This window comes from Triticum urartu, chromosome 3A, assembly GCF_056163025.1.
Source record: "Triticum urartu cultivar PI428250 chromosome 3A, HENAU_Tu73, whole genome shotgun sequence".
Lineage (NCBI taxonomy): Eukaryota > Viridiplantae > Streptophyta > Magnoliopsida > Poales > Poaceae > Triticum > Triticum urartu.
In genome coordinates, this window is record NC_141875.1 from 449,664,255 (window position 1) to 449,691,780 (window position 27,526).

At 45.3% G+C, this 27,526-nt stretch overlaps 4 protein-coding genes across 4 annotated transcripts; 3 read left to right on the plus strand and 1 right to left on the minus strand.

Moving 5' to 3' along the window:
* Window positions 1-912: 912 nt before the first annotated feature.
* Window positions 913-5,296, minus strand: LOC125546866 (uncharacterized). Its single transcript, XM_087547326.1, has 2 exons — window positions 5,038-5,296; window positions 913-2,135 (listed from the first exon to the last, which is right to left on the minus strand). Exon 2 carries the CDS (start codon window positions 2,081-2,083, stop codon window positions 1,520-1,522), a length of 564 nt encoding a protein of 187 aa, XP_087403452.1. The 5' UTR covers window positions 2,084-2,135; window positions 5,038-5,296; the 3' UTR covers window positions 913-1,519.
* A 788-nt stretch (window positions 5,297-6,084) lies between these two features.
* Window positions 6,085-8,928, plus strand: LOC147980025 (uncharacterized). The gene is made up of 2 exons (XM_087516813.1): window positions 6,085-6,285; window positions 7,780-8,928. Exon 2 carries the CDS (start codon window positions 7,815-7,817, stop codon window positions 8,712-8,714), a length of 900 nt encoding a protein of 299 aa, XP_087372939.1. The 5' UTR covers window positions 6,085-6,285; window positions 7,780-7,814; the 3' UTR covers window positions 8,715-8,928.
* Window positions 8,929-9,059: 131 nt separating this feature from the next.
* On the plus strand, window positions 9,060-10,170 carry LOC147980026 (protein FAR1-RELATED SEQUENCE 5-like). Its single transcript, XM_087515441.1, has 2 exons — window positions 9,060-9,608; window positions 9,922-10,170. The coding sequence occupies exons 1-2, from the start codon at window positions 9,060-9,062 to the stop codon at window positions 10,168-10,170; spliced, it is 798 nt and encodes a 265-aa protein (XP_087371567.1).
* A 42-nt stretch (window positions 10,171-10,212) lies between these two features.
* LOC125546864 (uncharacterized) lies at window positions 10,213-11,755 on the plus strand. The gene is made up of 5 exons (XM_087515442.1): window positions 10,213-10,621; window positions 10,804-10,926; window positions 11,092-11,199; window positions 11,362-11,403; window positions 11,535-11,755. Exons 1-5 carry the CDS (start codon window positions 10,213-10,215, stop codon window positions 11,753-11,755), a joined length of 903 nt encoding a protein of 300 aa, XP_087371568.1.
* The last annotated feature ends 15,771 nt before the right edge of the window (window positions 11,756-27,526 follow it).

Sequence of the window (27,526 nt, forward strand, 5' to 3'; positions counted from 1 at the left end):
GATCCCTCCACATTGGAGTCCCTTGCTTGCAGGTAAGTGCTTTCATTGGCACACGACCTAGGGATGCAACATATTCAGGTAGCTTCGGACTGCAAACAGGTCGTCAATCACATTCACCAAGCCGTTGGAGGAAATTATGGCGGCATTATGAAAGAGATTTAGAAACTGTTGGAGTATTTACGTCATGTAATTTCTCTTTTGAACCTCGAGTTTCCAATTTTGAAACTCAAAATATAGCTAGATTTGGTGTTTCTCTCCCTCAATGGAGACATCTATGCTTGGGCACACCTCATGATCCAATCGTTACTCCTGTACACATTGTTAAGGTCAATAAAGCCAAGCTATCTTTGCTCAAAAAAAGGGTGAGAACTGAAGATTGAAACCTATTGCCCGAGGATGCGCCCCCTGCAAAGCATGTTGTCAAACACTGCTTCCTTTGAAAACACATTCTTTCTAGCAAAAGACGTTTTCTTTTTTGCGGGCCATCAATTGGCACGTCTGTAAAAAAGGCCTATTGCTCGTTTTTGTTCCAAGCCCGTATAAAGAAGTTTCAAATAAGACAGAATTACGTCTTACCGGGTCACCGCCCTATCGAATGTTTTCCATTGGGGATAACCAGTCTTGCATTATACCCCTTCATTCGGAGTAATACGCAAGTCATTTGTGTGTTCTCAAAAGAACATACAAAACAAATTATTATTCATTTACCTTCGTACTCTAGCTGAGGAAACGACGAAACACAGGTAATACCTGGTTTCCCTACATGATTAAAGCCATAGCACTAGTCTCTGAACATAATGCCGGGGTACTCCCCTTTTCAAAAAGAAACAAAAAAGTCTCTGAACATAGTCCAGCGCAAGTCTCTGAACACTAAATCTACTGCACGCAGGCGCTCATTTCCTAAGCAGCAGGTCAATGGAATGGAACTGATTTTATTTTGAAACTTCAATGGAACTGATTTTGTCAAATGTTGCCTTGCCATAACAACCACATTTCACGGTGATACGAACCAGAACTGTTAATTTTTCCCGGAAATATATACAGGGAGGGGATTGCTGAAGGGAGAAATCTAGAGACCTCGAAGGCACAAATTATGTACAATTCATAAGTACAAATCGAGCTCCCCAAACCCATGGACACAGAAGAAATCAAGAATGAACATTCGACAAGGTAGGAGCCGAAGGCCTGTCCCGGCTCACCATTGTGCATTGAGGTGTTCTACTCGGGGGCGCATGACCATGAGGCTCCCAAGCAGTCGACCAGGACACCATGCTGCCGCTTCTCCTCATCATCCCCAACGAATTTGCGTTGGATCATCTGCTGGAAATCAGCGCGCCATGGAAGTATCTCTCGGTGCTCTGCTCCCCCGTGGCTTTTGGCCAGAGAAATGCGAATGCCGGCCGGCCAGCACGACGGAATTCTGACTTGTCGCCGGCGCGCCGTCCGTGCCTCAGCGACAGGGACAGACCGTACGGAAAAGCGGCGAAGCATCGGCGGGCGGGCGGACGGTTTGGCCATCTCACACGTCGCTTTCGCAGCCGTCGCCGTCGGCGCTGCGGCCGGCCCTCGGAGGCGGGTTCACGGAGAAGGACAAGCGGCCGAACCCCCACTGCCCCACCTGGTACATCTCCAGCCACACCCTTTCCTCCTCGCTCGCAGCCGCGCCCTGATACGCCGCCGTCGCCACGTCGTCCTCGCCTTTTGACGCGGCCTCGCCGGGACCAGGCTCCCGGTGGCCGCCCCCGCCCGCACACTTGGCGCCAGCGGCGCTAGGGCCAGGGCGGCCGCCCGCGAGGTCCATGTCGCGCACGCGCTTCTTGTGCTGCAGCTTCCCATGCCGCCGGCGCAGCCGCTGCACGCAGCGGCGGCCTACGGCGAGCGGGGCCTTGACGAGCGCCAGCCCCAGCAGGCTCACCACCGCGCACGGGCAGCAGCCCAGCGCGATGCAGTCCGCCAGCGACACCGCCACGCACGACCGGCACGACTGCGCCGTGCAGTCCGCGTGGTCGACCACCGCCGGCGCCGCGGCCGGCCGAGCGCCCTGGTCGCCGTCGTGGTTGAACCGTCCGTGGCGCCGCGACATCGAGCCAGCACAGCGCCCCCGGCCGCTCCGACCGGTCAACGCCTCATGCCGCCTGTCCATTGTGAGAGGTGAGCAAGGCGACGGGAGCCGAGGAAAGAAATGGCCGACATGGTCATGGCATCACGACGAAAGAGTAATACTTGTGGCAATTGAAACGGGGCGTTTTTTGCGCGAGAGCGGTGTTTGGGACGAAATAAAAAGGCGATTGAGCTGCACAGTGGCGAGCAAACTGGCAATGTAGACAGGCACATGCTGTAAATTAAGCCTCTGGACATGGACACATGCCAGTAAATGCGTCCGCCCGAAATAGAAAGCGGAAGTTTGGCATACCCGTTAATATTCAACATGATACGCTGGCTCAGTTTCGCGGACATGTTCATAGGGGGTAAGACGTGTGTGCGTGTACTATGTTAAAAAACAAATGGCGTTAATAAATCCCCTAAACCCCATGATCAAGCCAAGCAGCAACAGAAAACTGCCTGGCGAGTTTCAAAAATGAAGAGAATCCCCACGCTCCCTGTGGTGGCGTGACGTGGCTTTCGCTTTTGCGCGGGGGGAGCTGCGTTGGGTGCGTGGAGTGGGGCTTTGCAATCCGGTCTGGCTACTGTGCAGACACGTCGGACGGGTACAGCCGGAAACTGTAGCAGGCATCAGCGGCGTACGCGCCATGGATCTCTTGCCCGATTACTGCCCGCCCGCCTGCAGCTTCGCGTGTGGGGGGCCCGGCCCGCAGTAACTGCCGGCCTTTGGCTACGTTCGTTCACTTGCTTGGCGCCGATACGAGTACGAGCCATTCAAAGGCACGGGGTCCGGATAGGTTGCCTTGTTTGTGACAAGTACACCAGATGATGATAAAGACGGGTCCAACTCCAAATAATGCCCTAGCCTTCTTTCACGCTTTGTTTCCTCGCCTCTAGACCATCCCTCTGTTACATTATTGGACGACGAGGCTGAGCTGGAGGTGGTACACCGTACTACGTGCCTGAGTGGCTTGGATGGAACATGTCGGACCAGGAGGAATCTGAATATCAATATCTGATACTATGTTGTGATTTGTCTCTACATGCATGATTGATTGAGCACCTAAAACATCATTAACCAAGCAGCAGTAACAGCAACCTCTAAGTACACCTAAAGCATTACTACAAGACGATATTATGATAAGTACGTGTTACAGTAGTACTATGTAGCCAAACTGATGAGGGTCGCCATCAATCCCACTGTGGTGCGCATCAGGCGACAATTAAATACGGTGCAGTGCAAAACCCTGCTGTGTCCTTGTCCCCGAATTATTGCATTCAGGTAGTAGATGATTATTGGCACGACCAAGTTTGCACGCTTCATCCATGTTTAATGTACATTCCATCGGTGGTTAAGCAAAGCAACCTGAATTGTTTTAATGCCAATGATTTAGTTTTAGTATACACTACTAGTAGCACAAACTGGCATAGCTTTGGTCCACGGGCCCCTATCTGAAATTTTAATTTCGAAACTAGTTTGAAGCCGTCAGTAGCTTTCTGTGTTGAAAGAAAGAAACCATCTCCATCATCAAACCCTCCAATCCTGTGTATACTACTCCCTTCGTTTCAAATTACTCGTCGCAGAAATGGATGTATCTAGAACTAAAATACATCTAGATACATCCATACCCGCGGCAAGTACTTCAGAACGGAGGGAGTAGGACATACATGAACGGGGACACGTCTCCTATTTTATTACTCCGCCATTTAGCGTTTATTAGGGCATAATCTACCAAAAAGGCGGCATGATTAGGAAGGAAGCGGCAAAATCTACGCCGTCCGATAATTTCATAGCTTTGTTGCCATCCGAAAGTCGTGTGATCTCAGCAATGGACTGGATATTTGGCACCTGCTCCTGGCAAGCTCCTTCAGTTCAGGGTATCCTATTTTTATGGGTGTGGTTTGTCTGAAAGCAATGCGCACACACATCTATACTACTACTGTTTGTATATATTTCCTTTGAGAGAAGGCATAGTTATAAAAGTATCATCTCAAGAATTCTTAATGGTCCGGTGGTAGAGTATATCCGTGTATATACGCGCTGGCCTATTGCCATCATGAAAGAGACGGAAAGATTCTGCTAGGCGTTGGCGGCATAGGAAATAGGCGAGTCTACGCAAGCATGCATGAGCACTCCAAGACAAACACCCAGGAACTCAACCATTCCCTAATCCCTAGACATGAACTCGACCATTCCCTAGAGATGAAGATCGAAAGAGGACGACGAGAAAAGAAGAGTTTTAACGCTCAGACCGTCGGTCGATCACCGCATAGCTCCTGTCAGCGCTACCGAGCCGAGGTTTCCCGACTCCTCTCCTCTGCGTGCATGGGTGTGTGCAGCAGCCCTGCCATCGTTTCAGAGCAGTGGCTAGATCTCCTAGGACATCACACTTGCCGAGGCACATCGCCCATATGTTTTTCTTTTTGGGTTTTCTTTTCCCTGCGCGGCTGCATGAAATAATAATACTAGTAATGTGCTTGGCCTAGCTACTCATACTACTTCAGTTTGTACTGCTGTACTCCTACTGGGCATTTAAGAGCTGCATGTGCAGGTGCGTCTCTCGCTTTGTTGCATGTGAAAATAGCGGCAAGTTACATTGCCCTTTGGAGTTTTTGGCAGCCATGGTGCTGGGAATCTTAGTCAAATATGTCATGTCTCATGCTAGTATCTGGCTGGTGTTTTCACGGCTGTGAATTTACCACCATGCGATTGCCAAGTGATTGATATTTGAGCTACACGTACTATCCTACACGGCTGTGAATTTACTCCTATGTAGTATTAACAAGGAAATGGAGTATCAGCAAGAACTAGCAAGCAAGCGCATCTGGTGTTCTGGCGACGGCGATCGGCGGCGACTAGAAGCACCAAGTTCACGGCTAATAAGAACAGAACATTTTGAGCTTCACCAGATCAGGTAGGAGCAGCAGTCTTACTTGCGGTGAAGGGGAGGCGCGCCGTCGATCGTATGTGCCGGCGTCGCTCGGATCAAAGACCGCACGCCGAGGCCCTGGATGGGTCGACGACCACGGGAGACATGACGATGGATCGATCGGAGCGACGGTGGGCGAGGAGGAGCTTCTCCGACGGGCTCGAGCTCGAGTCTGAGGCAGCGTGGGTGATTTGAGCCGAGGTAGGGAAGGGAAACGGGAGTTAGGAGAGCTCCCTTGCCCCGTGAATCTGTTTCTCGGGGCTTTATATACAGCCAACTGTACTAGGGAGGCTACCTACTGCTGCCAAAGGTGCTGCGTCGGAAACGTTTGGGAAGAAATGCTGAATCGTTTTCGAAATAAGAACAAAAGGACAAATGCTGAATCGATGCAGTAGCTACAAGTGTTCTCTTTATCGAAAAAAAGCTACAAGTGTTCTGCATGGATGCACAGGACACCCCCGTGCAAAGGTGGATTATTATCTCAGTCTGGGCTTAACTGAAAAAATCGGTGCCAGATTTTGTTAAGTTTTGCCGATGCCAATTCACCAACTACTCGTGGCCACTGGCCAGGCACTGGGCTGAGAGAATCTGTGGTGCTGGAGGGTGCCAGTGATAGTACGTGGTAGTACTAATTCATTACTACCGAAGTGAGGACACGGAGAATCTTGTTTGACCTCTCCTCGGGACGGACAGGGGCTTGGCTTCTTACCGGGAGCTCCTCTTTCTTCACCTTATTTTTACGCAGAATGAGCCACGTATCACGCGCGCTGTATCGTGTACGACAAACGAGTCAATGTACTAACGGCAGCCGGAGGAACTTCCAAACTTGGCAGTTCCTTACGTTTTGCATGGTCAAATGGTCTTACTCCGATCTGGCATCATAGGATTCAATGGTTTTGTTTTGGGATGTGTCTAGTGGGCGGCCGGCTGCCCACTAGTGCAACCGAGCGGCCGGTTGAAAAAGAAAACCCTTGTCCCCATAAAACAGAAAAGGAAGTGGCTCATCAAAACAGACCAATCGAGCCCCCACATAGCCAGTTGTCCCCAGCTCGCACCCACGCCCCCACGCCTCAGCCCCTCCCACGCTGCCTTTTTCTTCTTCTCCACACCAGAAGCAGATCCAAAAGAAATCGCCCCCAACCCTTCTTCCTCCTCCTACACAGCCGCCATGGGAGCCCCAAAGTAGAAGGAGCTGCTTCAAGATCTAAAGGGCAGGGTGGTCAGAATCATACCAGGCAGTAAGATCAAGCAGGTAAGCCCCCTCTGCACCTCTTCACTTCCCCCTTTCTTCTACTGCATAGGCATATGTAAACCCCCTTCTCCATGGATCCATGGAGAATCTGCTTCAAAAAAGAGGTGAATCTGGCACATCATACCAGCCTACTTGATGTTACTGCTGGATGTGTTAAACATGCCAAAAACTACTTGATGCATGCCAGACAAGTTTCTACCACCTGGATGTGTTAAACAAGCCAACTAAAAACAAGTTATCTGGACAATTAAAACATGATTAAAGCCAACTCAACAAAGCATTGTAGCCAAAAACTAAACATGCATTCTACCAACTTGTAGTATATTGTTTGCAAAATGAACAAAAAATTGACTGCCCAATAGATATGTGCAACGAAAAATTCATAAATGTGCAACTGAACATGCATCCCAGCCAACTGAACCTATATTCTGGCAACTCGGCATGCATGCTAGCCAAAACTAAAACATGCATTGTACCCCACGTGTTATCTGGCCAACTAAAAAACATGTATTCTGGCCAACTAAACATGTATCCTGACCAAGTAAACATGTATATTTCGCAATACATGTTTGTGAGTGAACACTTTGGGAAAACTGTAGTATATGTGCAAATAAAAAACATGTTTTCTGGCCAACTAAACATGCATGTTGGCAAAAAACTGAGAAAATGTATCCTCGCCAACTGAGACATCTATTCTAGCCAACTGAATGCATTAACTGTCCAACTGAACATGCATGTTGGCCAAAAACTGAAATAAATGCAACCTGGCCAGCTGAGACATCTATTCTAGCCAACTAAAAACATTGAATGTCCAACTGGATATGTATGCTGGTCAAGTGCAAAGATGCATCTTGGCAATTGAGACGTCTATTCTAGCGAAAACCAGAAATCTGTAGTGCAACAGGAAAAGCACAAGAACTTTTGTCCATGGCTAATGAAGCCACAAACCATATTAACATATTCACACATATAATCTTGTCCCACGCATATATTCTGGTCCCACACCTATTGCAAACCATATTAATATGTTCAAATATACCAGAACTAGAAATATAAACGACGATGAAAAACATATAACTGTAATCTGTCTTCCAATTCTTCTTTCTTCTTTCACCTGGATTTTCCTTCTCAAATGTAGCATCCAATTATGTGCAGAAAAATCTGAAAAGAGTTCCTTGCGAAACGGAAACCTACAGATCATTACAACAAAACAAAAAAGGGGGAAAGTCAGAAAAACTCTGTAGCAAAAAGAAGTCATGTTTTTGCCAGTTATTTACTGCAAACTGTGCAACTAACATAGCAAATTTGTGCAAACAAAAAATTTCATAACTATTATAATAAAAGATTATGCTACGGTCATGTTGTTTTTGGAACTAAGATTATCACAAAATGGTGTGCAACTGCCTATTTACTAAGTTTTTAGGTTGTTTGAAACACTCTTTTTCTGTGGTTACCAATTGATGACATCAATTTCTTCTTTTTATACATGTGCAGGGAGTGTGTGGCAGCATCCAAGAACAAGGAAAAAAATGCTTGATCTCAATGAGTTGCCTCCAGATCTCAATGAGCTTCCTCGTGATATGGATCAGCAGCAACCCAGCATACAACAAGGAAATTGGACAGAAAATGGTCGATCTGTTTACTACACGCAGGCAAGTCGTGATGGTAACCCTACGGGCCATGACAATGTGGCAGGCCAGTCATCAGCCCGTGGTGCCCCTGTAGTGGTGTCTTTGCAGTCAGAGAGCCATACTCTTAATGACACAGGAACCGAGGCAAATGTTCCTGGTCCAACCAGGACTGAGCTAGAAGCTGGGGCTGTTGACAGAGCTGTGCAAGTAGAAGAAGGAGAGGATGAGGCTGGTTCTCAACCTATGGAACCCTATGTTGGCATGAGGTTTGACAGCCTTCAAATTGCTAAGGATCACTACAACAGCTACGCACTACGGATGGGTTTCTCTATCAAGATGAACACCTCTAGACGGACAGCCCGCACCAATGAATTGATAAAACAACAGTTTTGCTGCAACAAGTTCAAGAAGCCCAAAGCTAATGATGGAGGAGCTGAGGCTCCTCCTGTCCTGGACCCTATTCCAGATCCAAAATCTGTTAACAGTGATGAGGAGATGGAAGAAGAACCTCCAATATTTGCTGAAGAGGAGGTTGGTACTAGTAAGAAGAAGAAGAAGCGCAAACGCGAGACAATAAAGCAGACTGAATGCAAGGCGAAAATGTTGGTGAAGCTGATAGGTGGGCGATGGGAGGTGACGCACTTTGTTCGTGACCACAATCATCTGCTTGTGAACAAACCGTCATTGTCCAAATACTTGAGATCCCACCAAGGCATCTCACCTGATGAAAAGGAGCTTCTGCGCATCTTGTATAACTGCAACTTGACTACATGTGTGGTGTTTTTCTATATCCCTTGAAGAATTAAGTTTCCCTCTAGGAAGTCCAGTGTGCAACTGTTATGGTACTACTGTGCAACTAAAATGGCTTAACTGTGCAACTGGTGTCCAACTTCCCATGCTTTTTGTATATCACTTTTGGTGCTTCTTGTGCACCTAGATTGTCTTTACTGTGCAACTACACAATGTCCTGTATGCAAAAACTGCAAAGTGTTTTTAAAAAGGTGCAGCTAGGTGTCCATTTCCTGCGATTATGTTCTATGCCAACATGTGTCCTATTACTGTGCAGCTGGATGTGCCATTTGTGCAACTAAAGAAAGGATATACTGTTTGTTTTTGTATTATGCAGGATGAATGATGCATGTAATGGCAGAGTTCTATGGATCTGAGATGATGGTGTCGTTCGGACCAAAGGCAATACCAAATCTTTGTACAAGTTTCCGTAGAGATGACACAAAGGAGGGTGATCTGATTGAGACAATTGCGCACTTCAAGGATATACAAAAAACCGATCCAGACTTCTTCTATAAGGTGAAATATGATGAAGAGGACAGAGTTGTCAACATATTTTGGGTGGACGGCTTAGCTCGAAAAGCTTATGCGGAGGCGTACCACGATTGCATATCGTTTGACACCACCTACATGACCAACTTGAACAATATGCCGTTCACGCCCTTCATAGGAATAAACCGACATGGCCAATCTTTCATGCCGGGTTGCGCGTTTGTGAGGCAGGAGTTGGCATCGAGCTTTGATTTGGTCTTTGGAGCATTCCTAGAGGCTATGGATGGCAAACCTCCTGACAACTTCATCACCGATCAGGATGGTGCGATGAGGCAGTCAATACAGAGCATCTTTCCAACCACCGTGTACCGTTGTTGTCGATGGCACATCATGAAAAAGGCTCAGGAAAAGGTTGGTTGATTGCTGTGCCGGAATTCAGGACTCTCTGATGATTTCAACAAGTGTGTTGACTTTAGCTTCACTATAGACGAGTTTGAGCAGAATTGGGTTGGGTTAATGATGAAGTATGAGGCTATGACACACACACACTTTGAGAAGTTGTACGAATACAGGTCAACTTGGGTGCCGTGCTACTTCAAACACAGGTTCTTCCCCTTCCTTCAGTCTACACAGCGTAGTGAGGGGTTCAACGCCGTCCTCAAAAGATATGTGAACCCACACAACTCAATGCTGAACTTCGTCAAGCAATATGAAAAAAATCCAGAACCACATCCTTGCCAAGGAAGGCTGCAATGATTACAGGACAGAACACCTTGAGATTGAGTTGCGGTCCAACTTCCCAATAGAGAAGCAAGCTTATAAAACCTATACTAGAGACCTTTACCGCAAGTTCAGAGAAGAGTTTGAGCTGATTGGACGTTATAATGCATTCCAAGTTGGTGCTGATGTGTTTGAGCTCAGACCGAACCAGGAATTTGTTGCGAAATATGGTTCTCGAAACTACTTGGTGTAGGCAAGGGTGGAGGAGGGTTCCTATTTGTGTGAGTGCTGTAAAATGGACAAGGACGGCATCCTATGTTGCCACATCCTCAAGGTGTTCACCCATGTTGGCGTTGATGTCATACCGGAAAGGTACCTGCTAAGACGGTGGACACCTACTGCTGTACCTAGTGCGCCAGGGACTGGTTATGAGCAACCGGATGAAATGCCTCCTCAATCAAAGAAGCAGATAAGGGAGAGGAACATGATATACGATTTTCGGAAACCAGCAAAGTTTGCGAGTGGTTCTGATCCAGCACAAGCTATTGTATACAAGCATATGCGTGCAGCACGTACCGAGATCGGCCACCTGAACAAGTCCAAGAAAAAGAAAAAACCGACTACTGCAACGGGGCCATCAGATGATGGCAACCCTCGAGGACCTCCTCCACCTCTAGGCAGCAATCAGGGGGCTCATCATCCAGGCAATTACCTGCCCCAACTCCTGATCTAACTAGGTGTGTAACTTCAGTTGCACACATCATTGTGCCCAGTTGCACACACCATGGTAGCCACTTGGACAGAACATACTGCCTAGTTGCGCACGCTGTGTTAGTTCAAGCATCAAGATAACACAGCTAACTTATTTTTCCAGTTCTGGATATAGGTGATGTCAACCCTCAAGGACCTCCACCCCCTCCTGGCTGTACACGACATCCTCTGCCACCTCCTCCCCCGCGTGCTCCTCCCAATGGCCCTACAGGCAGCACTCAGGGGGCTCATCGTCCAGGTAATTACCTGCCCCCAACTCCCCATCAAACTAGGTCTGTAACTCCAGTTGCACACATCATGGTGCTCAGTTGCACCGAACAGGCTACCTAGTTGCGCACGCTGTGTTAGTTCGAGCATCAAAAAGATAAACACGACTGACTTGGTTGTCCTGTTCTGCCTATAGGTGATGCCAACCCTCAAAGACCTCCTCCCCCGCCAGGCCCAACTAGCAGTGCCCTTTGTGCTACTCCCAATGGACCTACAGGCAGCACTCAGGGGGCTCATCACCCAGGTTAGTACCTTCACCGACTCCAAAACAAAAACTAGGGTGAGTGACTTTAGTTGCACATATCATAGTGCCCAGTTGAACAGAACATGCTGCCTAGTTGCGTGCGTTGTGTTAGTTTGAGGATCAAGCTAAAAATCTAACTTGTTTTTCATGTTCTGCCCATAGGCGACTACAATCCAAGTACCATGACAGGCCGTGCTACTGCAGGTGTTTTTTTTAACTTAACTTGCACACAGCAACCAGTTAGTTGCACAAAATGTACTGTGTGGTTGCACAGAACATCAGTGCTGGTTGCATAATAACAAAAATACTAAACTTTTTATATGATTATTACACAGGTGATCGTGACGGTCCTACTGCCCCGTTGGAGGCTGCATCCCTTGCACAAGCTTTTGATGATTTTGTGCCCAGGGATCGTCCAAGGTCTACTACAAAGGGTAGGGCAAAGAGTCGACGGTACAAATCGGCGCTGGAGCTACACCCAAAGAAGAAAAACAAATGCAGCCAGTGCCAATCTACAGAGCACACTGCTGGTGTGTGTCCACAGAGGCTCCTATGATTCTGTTTCCTCATTTGTAACTTTGGAACAAAAAAGGAAAATAATAATGTCTTTTTAGCAATGTTGGGACCAAGTGGACACATTCAGCATCTATGATTCCTCTTTATCTAATTTATGCTGCTTGAATTAGTTCATGCACTGTGTAAAAAAAGTTGCTATTTGTGCCTTTGTTGGCAACTGGTTAAATATTTAGTTGTTGAACAATTGTATATCCAGTGCTCCTAATGTATCAACAAAAGTGATGATATTGAGTTGCAAACGCAATTACTAGTAGTGTGCAACTACAAAATCTACTTAATAAAATTGTACAAACCAGCAACTTCCTCCATGGAGCAGAAAAAAAGAAAAAATAGTACTGACCTACTCCTTGTCGTATCTCAGCAACTTCCTCCATGGGGCAGTGTTGTGCATGCTGGTGACCCAATCATATGCCAGCTTCTTCCTGATGTTGAGTACTTCCTTGGGGTCGTAGTTGGGCAGTTGGCTACCATTCCACTCGGTGGTGTTAAGCAGTGCGAACAACCCACACTCATTACTGCAAAAATGGGCAAAAAAAATTGTCACATAAAATTAAAACCAAATAAAGGTAATGCACTCTGTGCAACTGCTTATGTCCTACTGTGCAACTACTTGTGTTCTACTGCAACTCATTATGTGCCACTGTGCAACTGCTTACGTGCCAGTGTGCAACTACTTATGCGCCACTCTGCAACTAGCTAGATAATCCATTAGAAACTCATAAAAATGATAAAACAGATTGAAGACTAGTACTGTGTCTTAAAAATACTAAAGATTGCACATGTAGAAAAATTTAAAAACTACAAAATGATGGTATATGATTGAGAAGGAATGAAATGCTTATTGTCTTACTTGCCGAGCTGCTTCGGTACGTCAATGCCAATAATCTGGAAGTGCTCGATGCTGAACTTTGGGTAATGCTTCCTCCATAGCTGGCGTACTGCCCCCGCAATGGTAGAGGCGGTGTTCATCAGCTCATTGTTGTCCAGCGTCCTGCTTGAATCAAGAACTTCGAAGCGTTCGTCCCTCAAGTTGACACTGAAGACCCAATAATGCCTCCCTCCGTCCTTATCGGTTACATCTGCGCACTCGAGCACTGGCAGCATGACCTGCAAGCGTGAACGATTTCAGACACAAATACAAGCTATAGCTAAGAAAAACAGTAAAAGACTTGGTCAAGTTAAAAACAGGTTGCAACAAGTATCTGCCAACTAACAGATGTGTCATGTGCAACTGGACATGCTGTGGGTGCCAACTAAAAAAAGATTGATCATGTGGGCACAACACTCACCAAGTCTTTCTTGTCGAGACGGTTCTTGTAATCAAACTTCTTGTTTATCTCATTCACATTGTGGACCCCTTGCTGTAATTTTATCTGCAGAGATTATAAAACATGGCTCAAAACTCCTTAGTAGGTGAAAGGCCTCCCTCAAATGGTCAACGAAAAAAGTGCTACAGAACAAAGATGAGGGTAAAAAGAAGGTTTTGGAAAAACTTACAGAAAACCTCAGTGGCATAACAACCTTCTTTGACCCTTCTGTGAGTTATCCATGATGTGTAAGATTCCAGTCTCAATAACAATTTTTGACAACCATTGAACCGGCTTCATCGAATCAACTAACTCCTTTAAAGAAATGTAGAAAGCACCATACCTGATTATCTTAGGGCTGATTTTTTTTGAAAGCAATAAAAAGACAAGTTAGCTCAAAGGGTCACAGCAGCAAAAAAATGTGCATGAAAATGAAAACAGAATAGTGTGCAACTAAAAGCCCTGTTCTGTGCAACATGCTATGCTTTCTGTGCAACTAAGTGGCTGGTCCTATGCAACTGAAAAAGATATGTATGTAGGCTGTGGGGAGTTAGTTTACCTGGTAGCTCCATCATCTGCTCCTTTGTGATGCCTGACCCAATACAAGAGGGCAGCATAAAGCTTGTTCACTACCTCATTGGTGCTGAAAGTCTTCTTCTTGTTGTAGTCGATGAATGGAGACCTTTGAGATGCTGCGGGCCTTCTGACCCTCCTTTGTCTTCGTGCAAGAGGTGGTCCCGAAGAACTGCTCGTGCCAAGTTCTGGTTCTGCGCATATCGGGGTGTGGCAATTCTCTGGTGAACCAACATCTAGTTCTTGAGCTATTGCCTTGCCAGCATCAGCAGCATCACATCCTTCATTCACAACTGCTGGGTCCAACTCACACTCATCGATGCAGATCACACCGGCTTCCGCTGTTTCTGCTGCTGGAGCAGGTGCTGGAGCATCACCATCTATGCCGAGGTCAAAAGATGGTGCATCACAGAACCCGTCACCATGATAAGAGTTTGATCTTCGTAAGGGTTCAAGGACCAGGGCATCTCCTTGCGGCACAAACACGGGTGCATCATTCACTGACTTGGTTCGCAATAGTGTAGTAGTTGGCGGCCTTGGAGGCTTGCACCTACTTATAATGTCGAACACCTCCTCTTGTGTTAATGGTTGCTGAAAGTCAGCTCTTGGGGACGGCACTTTGATAGTTGGATCACCTCCTTTTGTGTTTGGCATTGAAGCATCTCTATGAGTAGGCACCTTGGGACTTGCAATTGCAGTGGTGCCTTCCTGACCAGCTGTGGTGGTTTTGACTATGAACATGCTGCTAACTGACACATCAGTTGGCACACTGGTATCTGTAGTTGGCATCTTTCCAGTCTGAGTTGGCAGCAACCTAGCAGAACTTGGCACCCCTGCATCAATGGCTGCGGCTCGCAGCTCTCTCTCGTCTCTGAACCCCAAATCTTTTGTGTCCTGTTCCCCCTTTGCGCCCCTGGCAAACTTGAAAATCTTTTGCTTAGGTGGTTTTGGTGGGACTATTGAAAGGGGAGTCTTCCCCTTAATCTGTTGAACTTCTCTAACATTGGTTGGCTCTCTGCTCACTACAGTTGGCATATCAGTTTGAAGCACAGCTTCCTTGACCATATTTACTTCAGCATCTGCACTCACCATCTTCTCCTTGGTTTGAGGCAACTGCAGATTCTTCTTCATTGAAACTGCTTTACGCTTCTGGACCACGTGAGGGTTTGCCGTGGATGCTGCCTTGCTCTTGCTAGAGCTTAGGTCTGGGAGCTGCTTTAAATATTCCTTGTATTTTTCCTTTGAATGAACCCAGTCAAGACCCTTTCCTGCTTCCTCCATATCAATTTGATTCTTTTCAGCATCACTTGATAAGAACATGCTCTTGTCAATGGCAAAGTTGATCTTCTCACACATATCTTTATCGCTGAAATCTGGCACGGGAAAGGTGGGTGGCAAAGCTGGCTTCAAGTTGCAGAGCTTGAACATATCAATGCTGTCCTAAGACTCTGCTTCGTCATTTTTCTTTGACTTCGGCAAATCCTTGTCTTTCCAGCAAGTTTTGTCAATCAACATCTGTAGTGTGCTCCTGCTACTCAATGAATTGCTGCTACTCGCAGGGGTGGCATAAGTGCTAGTCCTCCTGGATGTGTTGCCACCTGTACCACCAGAGTTAGGGGCGTTGTCATCATCATCGTCATCGCTATTGTCGCTGCCTCCATTGGATCCCCCTTTATCATCACCATAACCATCCTCGTCTTCTTCATCATCGTCTTCTTCCCTCTCACTGCCATCAGCTGCTGCGCCTTTGTCTTCTCCCCTCTCACTGCCATCAACTGCTGCCCCTTTGTCCCCATCCCCCTCTTTGGCCTCACCTTCTTCTTCCTCCTCCTCTGTATCACTATCTTCTTCCTTGTCCTCCTCCTCTCCTTTGTCCTCTTCTTGTTTGTCCTCCCCCTCCTCCTCCTCCTCCTCCTCCTCATCCTCCTCATCCTCCTCCTCCTCTGCATCTTCTTCATTGTCATCCTCATCCTTGTCCTCCTCCTCTGATTCATCCGCATCTGTGTCCTCATCGTCGTCAGCATCTATCGCTACTTCCATTTCCTCATCTTCTTCTGACTCATCCTCAACAAACTCTTCTTCTTCTTCTTGTATAGTTGACCGCCGTCTCTTTCTTTTTGGAGCACGGCGTGACGCCCCAGTTTGCATTGATGGCTGCTGTACGTAAGGATCAATATCTGGTTCCTCGTCATCGATCTTGGCAACTGCTTCAATGAAGGTGCCAACCTGTTCAGTTATAGCCTTGCACAACTCATTGACCACTTTCGCAATCTTTGCCTTTTTCTGCATCAACACAAAAAAGATTCAGTACTGATTTAGTTAGAAAAAATAATAAAAAGTAAAAATGTCTGTAACTGACCATGATGTGATAAGCAAAAACGACTAATACACACTTTCTGGCCAACTAAAAACATGATTCTAGCCAACTACACATGCACTGTGGCACAAACTAAAAAACATGCATTCTGCCAAAAGTTGATGACAATGGTTGTAAATGAACACTTTGACTATCCAAAAGAACATGTGCAACTACAAAAGCTTATATGTGCAACTGAACATACATCACAGCCAACTAAATTCTGCATTCTTGCAACTACAAAAGTTATACATGTCCATCTGAACATACATCCCAGCCAATAGAAAAATATTGGTAAGTGATACAAGTTTCTGTATGCAAAACACTAACCCGCGGATTGTATGTTATTGGTAACTTGGATGCCACGAATGCTTCAGCTTGCAAGATTCCACCAAACAGTGGTGTCTGCTCCATGCCTCTATACTCCTCTTTAAGCTGATGTGAAAAAAAAGAGAAACAGAAAATAACAAGGTTATCAAAAATAGATTTGTGTGTTGAATGAAACCACACATTACAACCTGTGCAACTACAACAAGATACTGGGGTAGACAAATTCAACTATACATATATGCAACTGAACAAAGACACAAAAACTGTGCAACACACATGGCACCTAAAAAAAGTTTCTACCAACTAATGCAACACATCTGTGCAACAAGATTAGTAAAATTGTGCAACTTAAAAAAGATGGTGTGCCAATTTAAAATGAACATGTGTGCAGATTGCCAAACTGAAAGCTACAATCTGTGCAACTACATGCATTGTTGTGCCAGCTGATGACAGTTTTCTGTGCAATTTCCAAAAAGAGTGACCAGACATCAAAAGAACATAGAAGGAAGACACTGTTGGAAAAAAACAAAAAAGAACTCACTTGTAATTTGCCGAACACACCAGGAGAGATAGTATCCTTCTTGATCACCTTGGCAATTAGAGTACTATCCCATGCATTCGATCGTATCGCGCAGTTGCTTACTGGGATGTCATGTACGAGCGCATCAAGGTATAGTATCTGCACCAGACCCAAACAAAAGAAAAGGCCAAGTTCAGTTATTGTTATGAGAATTTCAGCAACCTATAACTGCACAGAAAGAACAGGAACAGATGGAAAAAAGTGGTCATTTTCACTAACCATCAAGTGATACAAGCAGTAGCAGATAGTTTGCTTCTCCTGGTCCATGTTCCAGAAAGCTTCGTTAATGTGTTCTGCTACAAAGAGGCAGATGTTTGTATTCTTTAGCATTTGATGATCTAGCACAAGTCCATAACACTTTGGGCTGAGCTTCAAGGCCGTGGTTGGTGCTAGAAAAGTGCTGAAGGCAACCGCAAGCCAGGCCATAAAGAATGTGTCATCCGTTCTTCCAGCCATATCCTGAATCATCTTGAGCCATGTAGTGATCTGGGGATGAGAATTTCCAGTTATGTTGAAAGCCTGTCTGAATCTCCTAGTGGCATCCTTGTCAACTAAATATCTGACTATTGGACCCTTGTTTGGGAGATCAAATACCCTCTGAACACTGTCAGCATCGACACGGATCCTTCCCCTTCCTGAGAAAACCATTTCAGAGATCTGTGGCTGGTAGGACTGCACCAGGAACTTAGTGAGGTCCGCTGGAAGTGTGTCTGATAAGTTCAATAGCCCCCCGACTGACCTCGAAACTAGCTCTGATTTCTGTAGTGGGGTTAGAGAGGCGTTGAAATTTGCAAAGCGCGCTGGTGATGCCCTTATCCTGCCTGCTTGTGATGGTCGCTCCACATCTTCCCCTAGAGCCACCTCAACTCCTTCACCGCTGCCCTGTTGATTAGAAAATGAAAGCATTACACAAACATTAAACACAAGAGAAAAAATAAGAATGAAAAAAACTAGCAATCATCATTTGGATCAGTATTAGAATGAGCTATATATTCATAAAATGGATCATGCCAACTAATATGATGTATTTGTGCAACTAATAAAGCTCATGAGGACAACTGCAAGACTGCCAGTGTGCAACTGAATGTGCAACAATAAAAACAGTAAATAAAAAAAGAACGAGACCTGGCAGCTACAAAAAGTTCTAGTGGATGTGCAACAATAAGAAATGATACTGCAACACAAGAAAAATAGTAACTAAAAAAAGGTTTGCAAAGAACTATTCAAATAGCTCATGAACACACACAAAAAACCCACATACCTCAGCATCTGCTGCGGGAGATGCGACAGCTTCTCCAACAACTGCTGCCTGCACAAAAAATGACCACTGATGTCAACTATGAAAAGATGCCAACTAGTGACCTACAAGATGCCAACTAATGCCAACTAATGTCAACTGTATTTAAATCAATATGACTAGAGATGTCAACTACAAAACAATGGACTTGTGTCATCAGCATGCCACTTACCTCAACATCCTCTCCCTGCTCAACACTCTGCGCAGGTCGTGGCTGGCGATTAGCAGGACGCTTCGAGTTCCGGCGAAGCGGCTGACTTCCAGAACGCTGATTAAGCAACCAAAAGAAAACATGAAAAAAAGACATTAGCATACATGCATAAGTTGAAAACAACTCAAAAACAAAACAAAAAAAGGTTTGCAAAGAACTATTTAAATAGCTCATAAACACACACAAAAAACCACATACCTCAGCACCTGCTGCGGAAGATGCGACAGCTTCTCCAGCAATTGCTGCCTGCACAAAAAAATGACCACTGATGTCAACTATGAAAAGATGCCAACTAGTGAACTACAAGATGCCAACTAATGCCAACTAATGTCAACTATATTTAAATCAATATGACTAGAGATGTCAACTACAAAAGGTTGTTATTGACAGACTAAAAACAAAAATAGTGGTCCGAACTGCTGCATAATTTAATCACTATCTAAAAAAGGCGAGAAAAACACTTATATTTGAGATTTTACTTACCCTAGAAGATGACTCAGCTCCCTTGCCAAGTGTTGCACGTCTAGTCCGCTTTACAACACGGAACTGATCAGCATCCTAAGAAAAAAAATAAAAAACATGAGCATGGGAAAAAACAAAAAAAATGTTATATGACCCAAACAAAACCAAAAAAATGGACTTGTGTCATCAGCATGCCACTTACCTCAACATCCTCTCCCTGCTCAACACACTGCGCACGTCGTGGCTGGCGATTAGCAGGACGCTTCCAGTTCCGGCGAAGCGGCTGACTTCCAGAACGCTGATTAAGCAACCAAAAGAAAACATGAAAAAAAGACATTAGCATACATGCATAAGTTGAAAACAACTCAAAAACAAAAGAAAAAAGTGAAAAAATACATCTCCTTCATTGCCATCCGCATCTCCTCCTATTATAACCATTTTTGCCCTGCGGCAGGAAATACAACAAAAAAACATAGTTAGAAGATGTGGACAACCAACTACTACAATGATGCAGCCAACTGGGCAGTAAACCTTGTGCAAACTGGACATCAAAAAGCCAACTAACTTTTTTCTGCCTAGTTATTACTTGCCAACTGTGACAAGTAATACCTAGGCAGAAAAAAGTTAAGTAAAGGCAACAAGTTCAGTGAGATAACTTATTCTAAAAAAGCGTCCCTAGTTGAACATGAGGGGAGACACATGAAAACAACCATATCCTCAACAAAAAGACTTGCACATTGAGAAAAATTAAAAAAATGGAAAAATGGCAAGCATTGGTACTAATTTGCACAAATCAAGGGGTCCTAGTTGCACAAAGCACGAGAATAACACATAAACCACCACAGCCACCACAACGCTGGTGGATTGGGTAGATTATATTTGAAAACTGGCAAGCATTGGTGCTAGAATTGCACAAACAAGAGTCCCTAGTTGCACACAGCAGAGGGGGAAACAGCCAACTAGTAAAAGTGTATAACATATGCAACTAAGTAAAACCAACTAAGTAGAGCAACTGGCACAAGTGTATAACATATGAACAGCCAACTTAGTAAAAGTGATGCAGCCAACTAAGCAGGCAACTTGTGCAACTGAACACCGTATAGACAACCACCTAGTACAAAAACAGTGAGCCAACTGACCAAAACAACTGCTGCAACTGCAGAGCATATGGACAGCCAAGTACTATATGGACGCAGCCAACTGAGGAGAATTTTGTGCAACTAACCACTTAAATCTCTGAACACCAACTACAAAATCAGCCAATGCATTGCACACAACATTGTGCACATCTAATACAACTTATAGAATAACTAAGAATCATGAACAGATCTCAAATCTCTGCAAAATTGAACGGAACATGAACTAAACAGCCAAATCGCCCTAAAATCGCGCAACGGGCGCCGTGGACATGCATCCCTTCTACCTAACGACTACCGCGTACCCTGGCCAACTACACGTTGACCCTGTCCAGCCACCCCCGTGCCGTGAACTACGCCTCCAATGATTCCCCCGCGAGGAGAACCACCCGCAAGCCATCGCCAAACTGAGCACTCCGCCGTGACGCCCCGTTCGGTGGAGAGGATGGCGAGGAGGAAGACGAAGTCGGAATGGGGAGAGAACTCGCTGCGGCGAGGGATTTCAGGCCACCTTGTAGATCCCGACCACCGTTGGGCGCGTGCTACGAGATAGGAGAAGGGAACTCAACGTGACCAAAATCGAGGATAAGCGGGGGTAGTTCGCGCCGTTCCCGAACCCTAGAGAGCATTCCCCTCGCATTTCGGCACCATCCGCGCTCCGCGAGATAGAGAGAGGGAGGAGAAGCATGTAGAAGTGGAGGGCGAGCATACCTCCGACGGCGAGGAGCACCAGCGATTCCCCCGTGAGGAGAACCACCCGCAAGCCGCCGCCAATCTGAGCACTCCACCCGCCACGCCCCGTTCGGTGGAGAGGATGGCGAGGAGGAAGATGAAGACGGAATGGGGAGAGAGAGCACGCTGCGGCGAGGGATTTCAGGCACAGATTTCGAAAACCGCCGCCCACGACCTCCACTACTCTCTCCTCTACCGCTTACAGGTGGGCCTCCCACGTCCGGATGCGGACAAAACCGCCCACGACCGTGGTGCGCGACCAATCCAGACCAGGTGGCACCTGGCGGATCTGGGCGCGATCGCTCGCACGATCGAATGGCCACGAGCCGGCCACCCATTTCTGTTAGTTGATGGCCGGCCACTTTTTAGAATTTAGGTTTGTTTTGTTGGGGAAGATGACATGATGCCATGACATGCTGGTTTGTCTTTCTAAGTAGGTTATTAAGGGGTTGTTTGGTTTCCGGCCACAGTTGGTCAAGCCAAAATTTGGCAGCCACACTTTAGTTGATATGTGTTTGTTTTTTGCCACACTTTGGATTGCCATACTTTATTGCCCCTATGGTCCACTTGTCATAGAGATAAATTTTTTTCCAACTTTTGCCAAAGTTTGTCATTCAATTTCTCAGCCACACTTGTATGGCTTGCCATACTTGTGTGGCTGGCCACACTTTGGCTTGGCCACGCTAGTCTCCAATCAAACAGACTCGTGTTGAGCTACTTTTTGATAAAGATAAAAAATAACTTTCTTTTTCTTGAGAAACCAATCAAAAAAAATTTATATGTAGCATCAAGCATCTACTCCCTCCGTCTGACAAAGCTTGTTCCAAGCCACAAGCTTGGCACAAGCTTTTTCAGATGGAGGGAGTACTAGACATGATGACCGAAACTTGGCTTCTGCATAGTTAAGATGCGCACAACCAAAATTATTAGTTTGATATAGTAAAGAAATGACATATTAGCAACAACGTCATATGGGACTGAGACAATGCCTATGTGGAATGAGGTGGTCGACCGATCTGAAGATTGTGTTGTCAGTTGGGTAAAAAATACTTTGACCACCCGATCAAACCGCATGCACACCACCTTGAACAATGGTGGATACTTCGTTCGGTGCAGCGTAGACCATATACGATGTCAGTGTGTATAGCGATAAATAACCTGCATGGGAGAGGAGATTTTGGCATTAAAAACAAAATGATTACTACTTTGCCAAAAGCGAGCATAGTAAGAAATGCGATCTCACCGTTATTAGCGTACTAAACCTTATTGATATTTAGTCTAAGCGGTGACACCACATATTGGCAACACTTGTTGGGGGATACAAATTGAATGCTATTTGTATGACTCACCATGTAGAATGTGCGGACTTGTATTGAAAGAAGAGGTGTTGATTGTCTCGTTGTGAGTACAAAAACTACACCTCTTGCTTCCTTGCCCGTTGCGATGAGTGACGTTGTCTTTAGTTAGCACAACTCCCTACGAAGATACCACGTGAAAAATCTTAACTTTTAGTGGTATCTTTGATTTCCTTTTTTATTGTTGTCCACTATAACTCTGCATGCAAAAGTGCATGATACATACAATCGACTATAAATGACAAATTTCTATTTGGATTCCAGCGAAGCACATCACATCCTTGTGTGAGACTAATCGAATCCACGGGAAAGAAGATGTTGCCATGACAGAAGACATGCGCAATCAATCCCACCTAGAAGATACATTTGGTGTAGAAGAGTTGAGCACTTGCGCAAGAATATCATTCTTATTGCGACAATGTGGTACATCGGTCGATACTGTACTTGAAGAGTGGTGTTTCCTGTCCACTTGTTCTCCTAGAAAGGTATTGACGGTGTCATACACTGGGGGTGGCTCGGAGAGCCCGGCAAGAGGCCTGCCAAGGGGCCCATGAGGCCTGGTGACCATCTTGCCTCTCAAGCAAAGGCGGAGGCGACCTAGATCGCATCTCTCCTCCTGTTAAATCCTAGCCTCCACCGTCTATATATGGGGAGGCTAGAGGGCTCTCATCCCCGTCTTTTCTTAGATAGAAAAGCCCTTGGTAGCAATCTCATACATCATCGTAACCCCTCGCACGAGGTATACCTCTCATCATGTATAACAAAAGTAAGCAACATGTAGGGTATTACTCTCCAGAGGACCGAACCTGGGTAAAAACCCCGTGCGGCCTCTGGTCCGAGATTTCCAACTGTGCTTGGACCCATACCGAGGGATCTGGTAGTTTTCTGCACCGTCAGGTATCTCAAGGCTGTCCTTTGTCGCGAATGATCTAAAACGAAAAAGATGTTCCTATGACGCCATCAGACCTGCCATTCTTTTTTAATCTCTAGGCTTCCATTATGCTCGAGACACATATTTTTGACCTAGATACTTATTGCGTAAGAGGGTTTGCCAAACGTGGTCCTCGGTAAGTAACTTGAACAACCATTCACTAATTAGGCATCATTCTTGACCTGGAAGTCCAGAATACCTAAACCTATCTGGTCTTTCACGAGAAAGCATGCTTCTTTGGTTAGCCCATTTTATTTTATTTTCACCATCTCCTTGCTGAAAGAATCCGGATCTAAAATAAATTGGCCTTTGCATGACCCCTTTTGGAAGTTGGAAAAATGAGAGCATGTAGAGAATCATGTTTGTGAGAACAAAATTGATCAAAGCCAGTGTAGGATCGAAAGAATGTCTAGAGAGGGGTGATTAGACTACTTGACCAAATAAAAATCTTTCCTTTTCCCAATTTTTAGTTGTGGGTAGATTTTAGCAATTATGACAAGTCAAGCACTCAACCTACACATGCAATTCTAAGAGTATAGTAGCGTAAAGTAAAACATTTCATAAGAAGGTAAAGGGAAGAGTTTGGAGAAGGCAAATGTAATGGAGACACGAAGATTTTTGGCGTGGTTCCGATAGGTGGTGCTATCGTACGTCCACGTTGATGGAGACTTCAACACACGAAGGGCAACGGCTGCGTGAGTCCACGGAGGGCTCCACCCACGAAGGGTCCATGAATAAGCAACCTTGTCTATCCCACCATGGCCATCGCCCACGAAGGACTTGCCTTACTCGGGTAGATCTTCACGAAGTAGGTGATGTCCTTGCCCTTACGAACTTCTTGGTTCAACTCCACATCACGACGGAGGCTCCCAAGCGACACCTAACCAATCTAGGAGATACCACTCTCCAAAAGGTAATAGACGCTATGTTGATGATGAACTCCTTGCTCTTGTGCTTCAAATGATAGTCTCCCCAACACTCAACTCTCTATCTCTCTCTCTCTCTCTCTCGCAGATTTGGCTATGGTGGAAAAAGGATTTGAGTGGAAAGCAACTTGGGGAAGGCTAGAAATCAAGGTTCAAATGGTAGGACTGGAATCTCTTGATCTCAACACATGACTAGGAGGTTCTCTCTCTCAAAAAATGAATGGTGGAAGTGTAGTCACGTTCCGATTTCTCTCCTCATTGAGAAGAAGGGGGTGGAGGGGGATGTATAGCCTCCACACAAAATCTAACCGTTACACACTTTTGACCCATCTTGATGGCACCAAATAGAAAACTCAGTGGCACCGATCTATACAAAAGTATGAATGTTAGGAATCTCGAGGGGACCGACGGGAACAATTCGGTGGGACCGATGTGCTAGGGCTTAGGGCAAACTTCATCTCGGTGGCACTGATTGCAACATCTCGGTGAGACCGAAGTGAATGCAACAAGTCACAGAGCGTTGACAAGGCCATCTCGATGAGACCGAGATCCATATCAGTTGACCGAATCATTAGGGTTTTGGCAGTGGCTATGTCAAGATGAACTCGGTGGCTCCGGATGGGAAATACCGGTGGGGCCGAGTTTGGGAATTAGGGTTTGGACATATTTGGATAGAGAAAGTGGCCGAGGGTTTTGGAGCAATATCACTAAGAACTTTGAGCAAGTAGACCATGAAGCAACACCTCATCCCCTTTTAAAAGTATTGGCTTTCCTATGCACTCAATGTGATCCTGGATCACTCAAACAAAAATGTAGAGTCTTGAGATTTTGCCAATATTTGTCCTTATCATTTTGAGGGGTCCACATCTCTATGCCATGCCATGCCAATGACTGAACATCCTAAAATATTTATCTTGAATGGATATTAGTTCAATGAGATATATGTTTTTATGAATTACCAAAACCACCCAGGGATTAGTTGCACTTTCAATCTTTGGTAATTGATGACAACATATAGATCAAAGCTTCGACAGATGATTAAATGAATGAAATAAATCGTCGCTTTGAGAAGTATGCGATAAGCAAGAGCTCCCCCTAAATTTGTGCATTATTAAAATTTTGTGTTTGAATGCAAATGCACATTCGATTAGGATCATAGGTCACTCTTCCATGTCACATACATCTTGGTGGAGTGCACAAAATGATATGAGTGAATAACATGCATGCATCACCAAAGACATAAGTGAATGATCATATATACATAGTGATAGGAGTAAGCATTAAGCACACATGAAGCGTAGTATGATCAATCACACACCAAAAGTGTAGTATCTCACAAGCATAACAATCAAGTAGCACAAATCAAACGGACACAGTAGCAAGAACTAGAGAAAACCCAAAGAGCAAAAGCGAGACACTCTCTCTTGAAGCCTAATGATCTATACACTTTCTCCCCCTTTGGTAACAATTAACAAAAAGCTTGAAAGGTATATAGCTATGCGTATCTCTATGCACTATCCTCAGGAGCTCCTGAAGGTGACTTTTGGCTGGTGGCTCCAGTGTGCATAGATGGCATTGAGATAAGTGCGCCTGCAAATACTTCTGATGATGTCTGCTGGAATGGTGGAGTAGAAATGGGAGGTGATACTGTGGCAGTAGCGGCAGGTGCAGAGTTAGTGATCCTCGTATCTGCAACTGGCACGGCTGAAGATCTGGGTGCCCTGGGTACCGTCTGAAATCTCTAAGTAGTCGGTCGCTCATCTTTGGACTTGGGAAAAATAGTATGCCTCAACATAGTGTTTCTGGTGTGAAAAACCAGCTAGCAAATGCTTTACCGAACCAAGATTATGACTTTCAACATCCTTGGGAGGGATTTCCTTGTACATATTTGTCATAGTGTTGTGGTCCATCCTGGGCTTCCCGTACACATCAATGTCATGTTATTCTTCCTCAGGGACACCTAGGAGTGCAACGCACTCGGAGATGGTTGACCGGTACTTGGAACCCTCAGACATCCATGCAATCCTCTCGTCTGGATAGAAATGAGCGGTGGAGTAAAATTGCATGATCATCTCGTCTTTCCACTCGGTGAGCTTCTGACCAACAAAGGCATCCACTCCTGCAAATCTGAAACTCTCATGAACATGGAGGAAATAATCTTCATTTGCATCAATGTATTTCTAGCCCACCCACTTCATGTCACTTACTATGGGATTCTAATCAAGCAAGAAAGTTTCATAGAAATCCTATTGTTCTCTGGTGTGAAAGTGACAGTCACAAGTAGTCCTCCTTGTGACATAATATGGATCTTCCTTCCTCCACTCCCGCGGACTTTTGTCTTTCCTAAGCATCATCACTGGTACAATGACGTGCTATACAAACGGTTTTAACGCCTTTCCGCGATAGCATTTGGAACCGTCGCCAAGTGAGTGTCGGCGATAGGGGGGTCCTTCCCACATGACTCAGAAATCATCGGGGATAGGCCCTCCTCGGACACAGGCTGGGGCCATGTGCGATCGGGCGAGGCATCGAAACTCGATCATTTCTGTAGGTATGTACATCCCACATGGTAATCCGGAAAAAACATTTCCGTAGGTATGTACATCGCACACGGTGAATCCCAGAAAATCATTTCCGTAGGTATGTACATGCCACATGGTGAATCCCAGAAAATCATTTCTGTAGGTATGTACATCCCACACGGTGAGTCCTAGAAAAACATTTCCATAGGTATGTAGATCACACACAGTTCTTTGTGCGGAAATGTTTGTGCAAGGTGGCCTAACGCAAACAGGTTGCTGCCGAAAGCCGTGTGTGATTGTTAGTTGATCGAACATGCCTACTTTCTAGAAACCGTGCGAGTTGTTTGAGTTCATCGCCCATGGTGTTGTTTGAGTAACCGTCTGCAATAGAAAACCCCAATAAGCAAGTAATTAGCCTATTATTGATAATCCATGTACTAATCAAACTGATATTTCATATCCATATAAAAGCAACCAGGATTTCATAATCGAATTACATCAGATAGCTTCGGCTCTCAGTTACGCCATTACACAATAGCACCAAGTTTCACATGCAGCATCAAAAACCTTTGGAAAGTAGCATCATACACGGTAAATAGACAGATGAATCTCATCTGGGAAACTGCAGAAGCGGAAGGCAAATATTGAGCCTTCAGTGATGTTGAATGTCCTTGCAACTTTAGGCTAGTGGCTATGGATAATTGCTCGCTCAACCTTATTCCTCTTCAGTAAGACTTCAATATTGTACCGTGGGTGTTGAATGAATACCTTCCTTGCCTCTTGACCATGCAGGTGGTTTGAGAGGTAATCATCAGTGAACTGCTTTGAAAAGTACTGAAAACAAAGCTATGCATAAATCATTGTTGTAAATTTTAAAATGGCGCAAGGGGTAAAAACAAGGTAAAAGAGTTGGTACCATCCTATAGTTGACAGATGTCTTCTTCATTGTGCAAACAAAGATCTTGATGTTATTCGTCACAAGTTTCTTCATCCTAACAATCTTTCCGAGTTTCATGACTTGACTGATATTCAT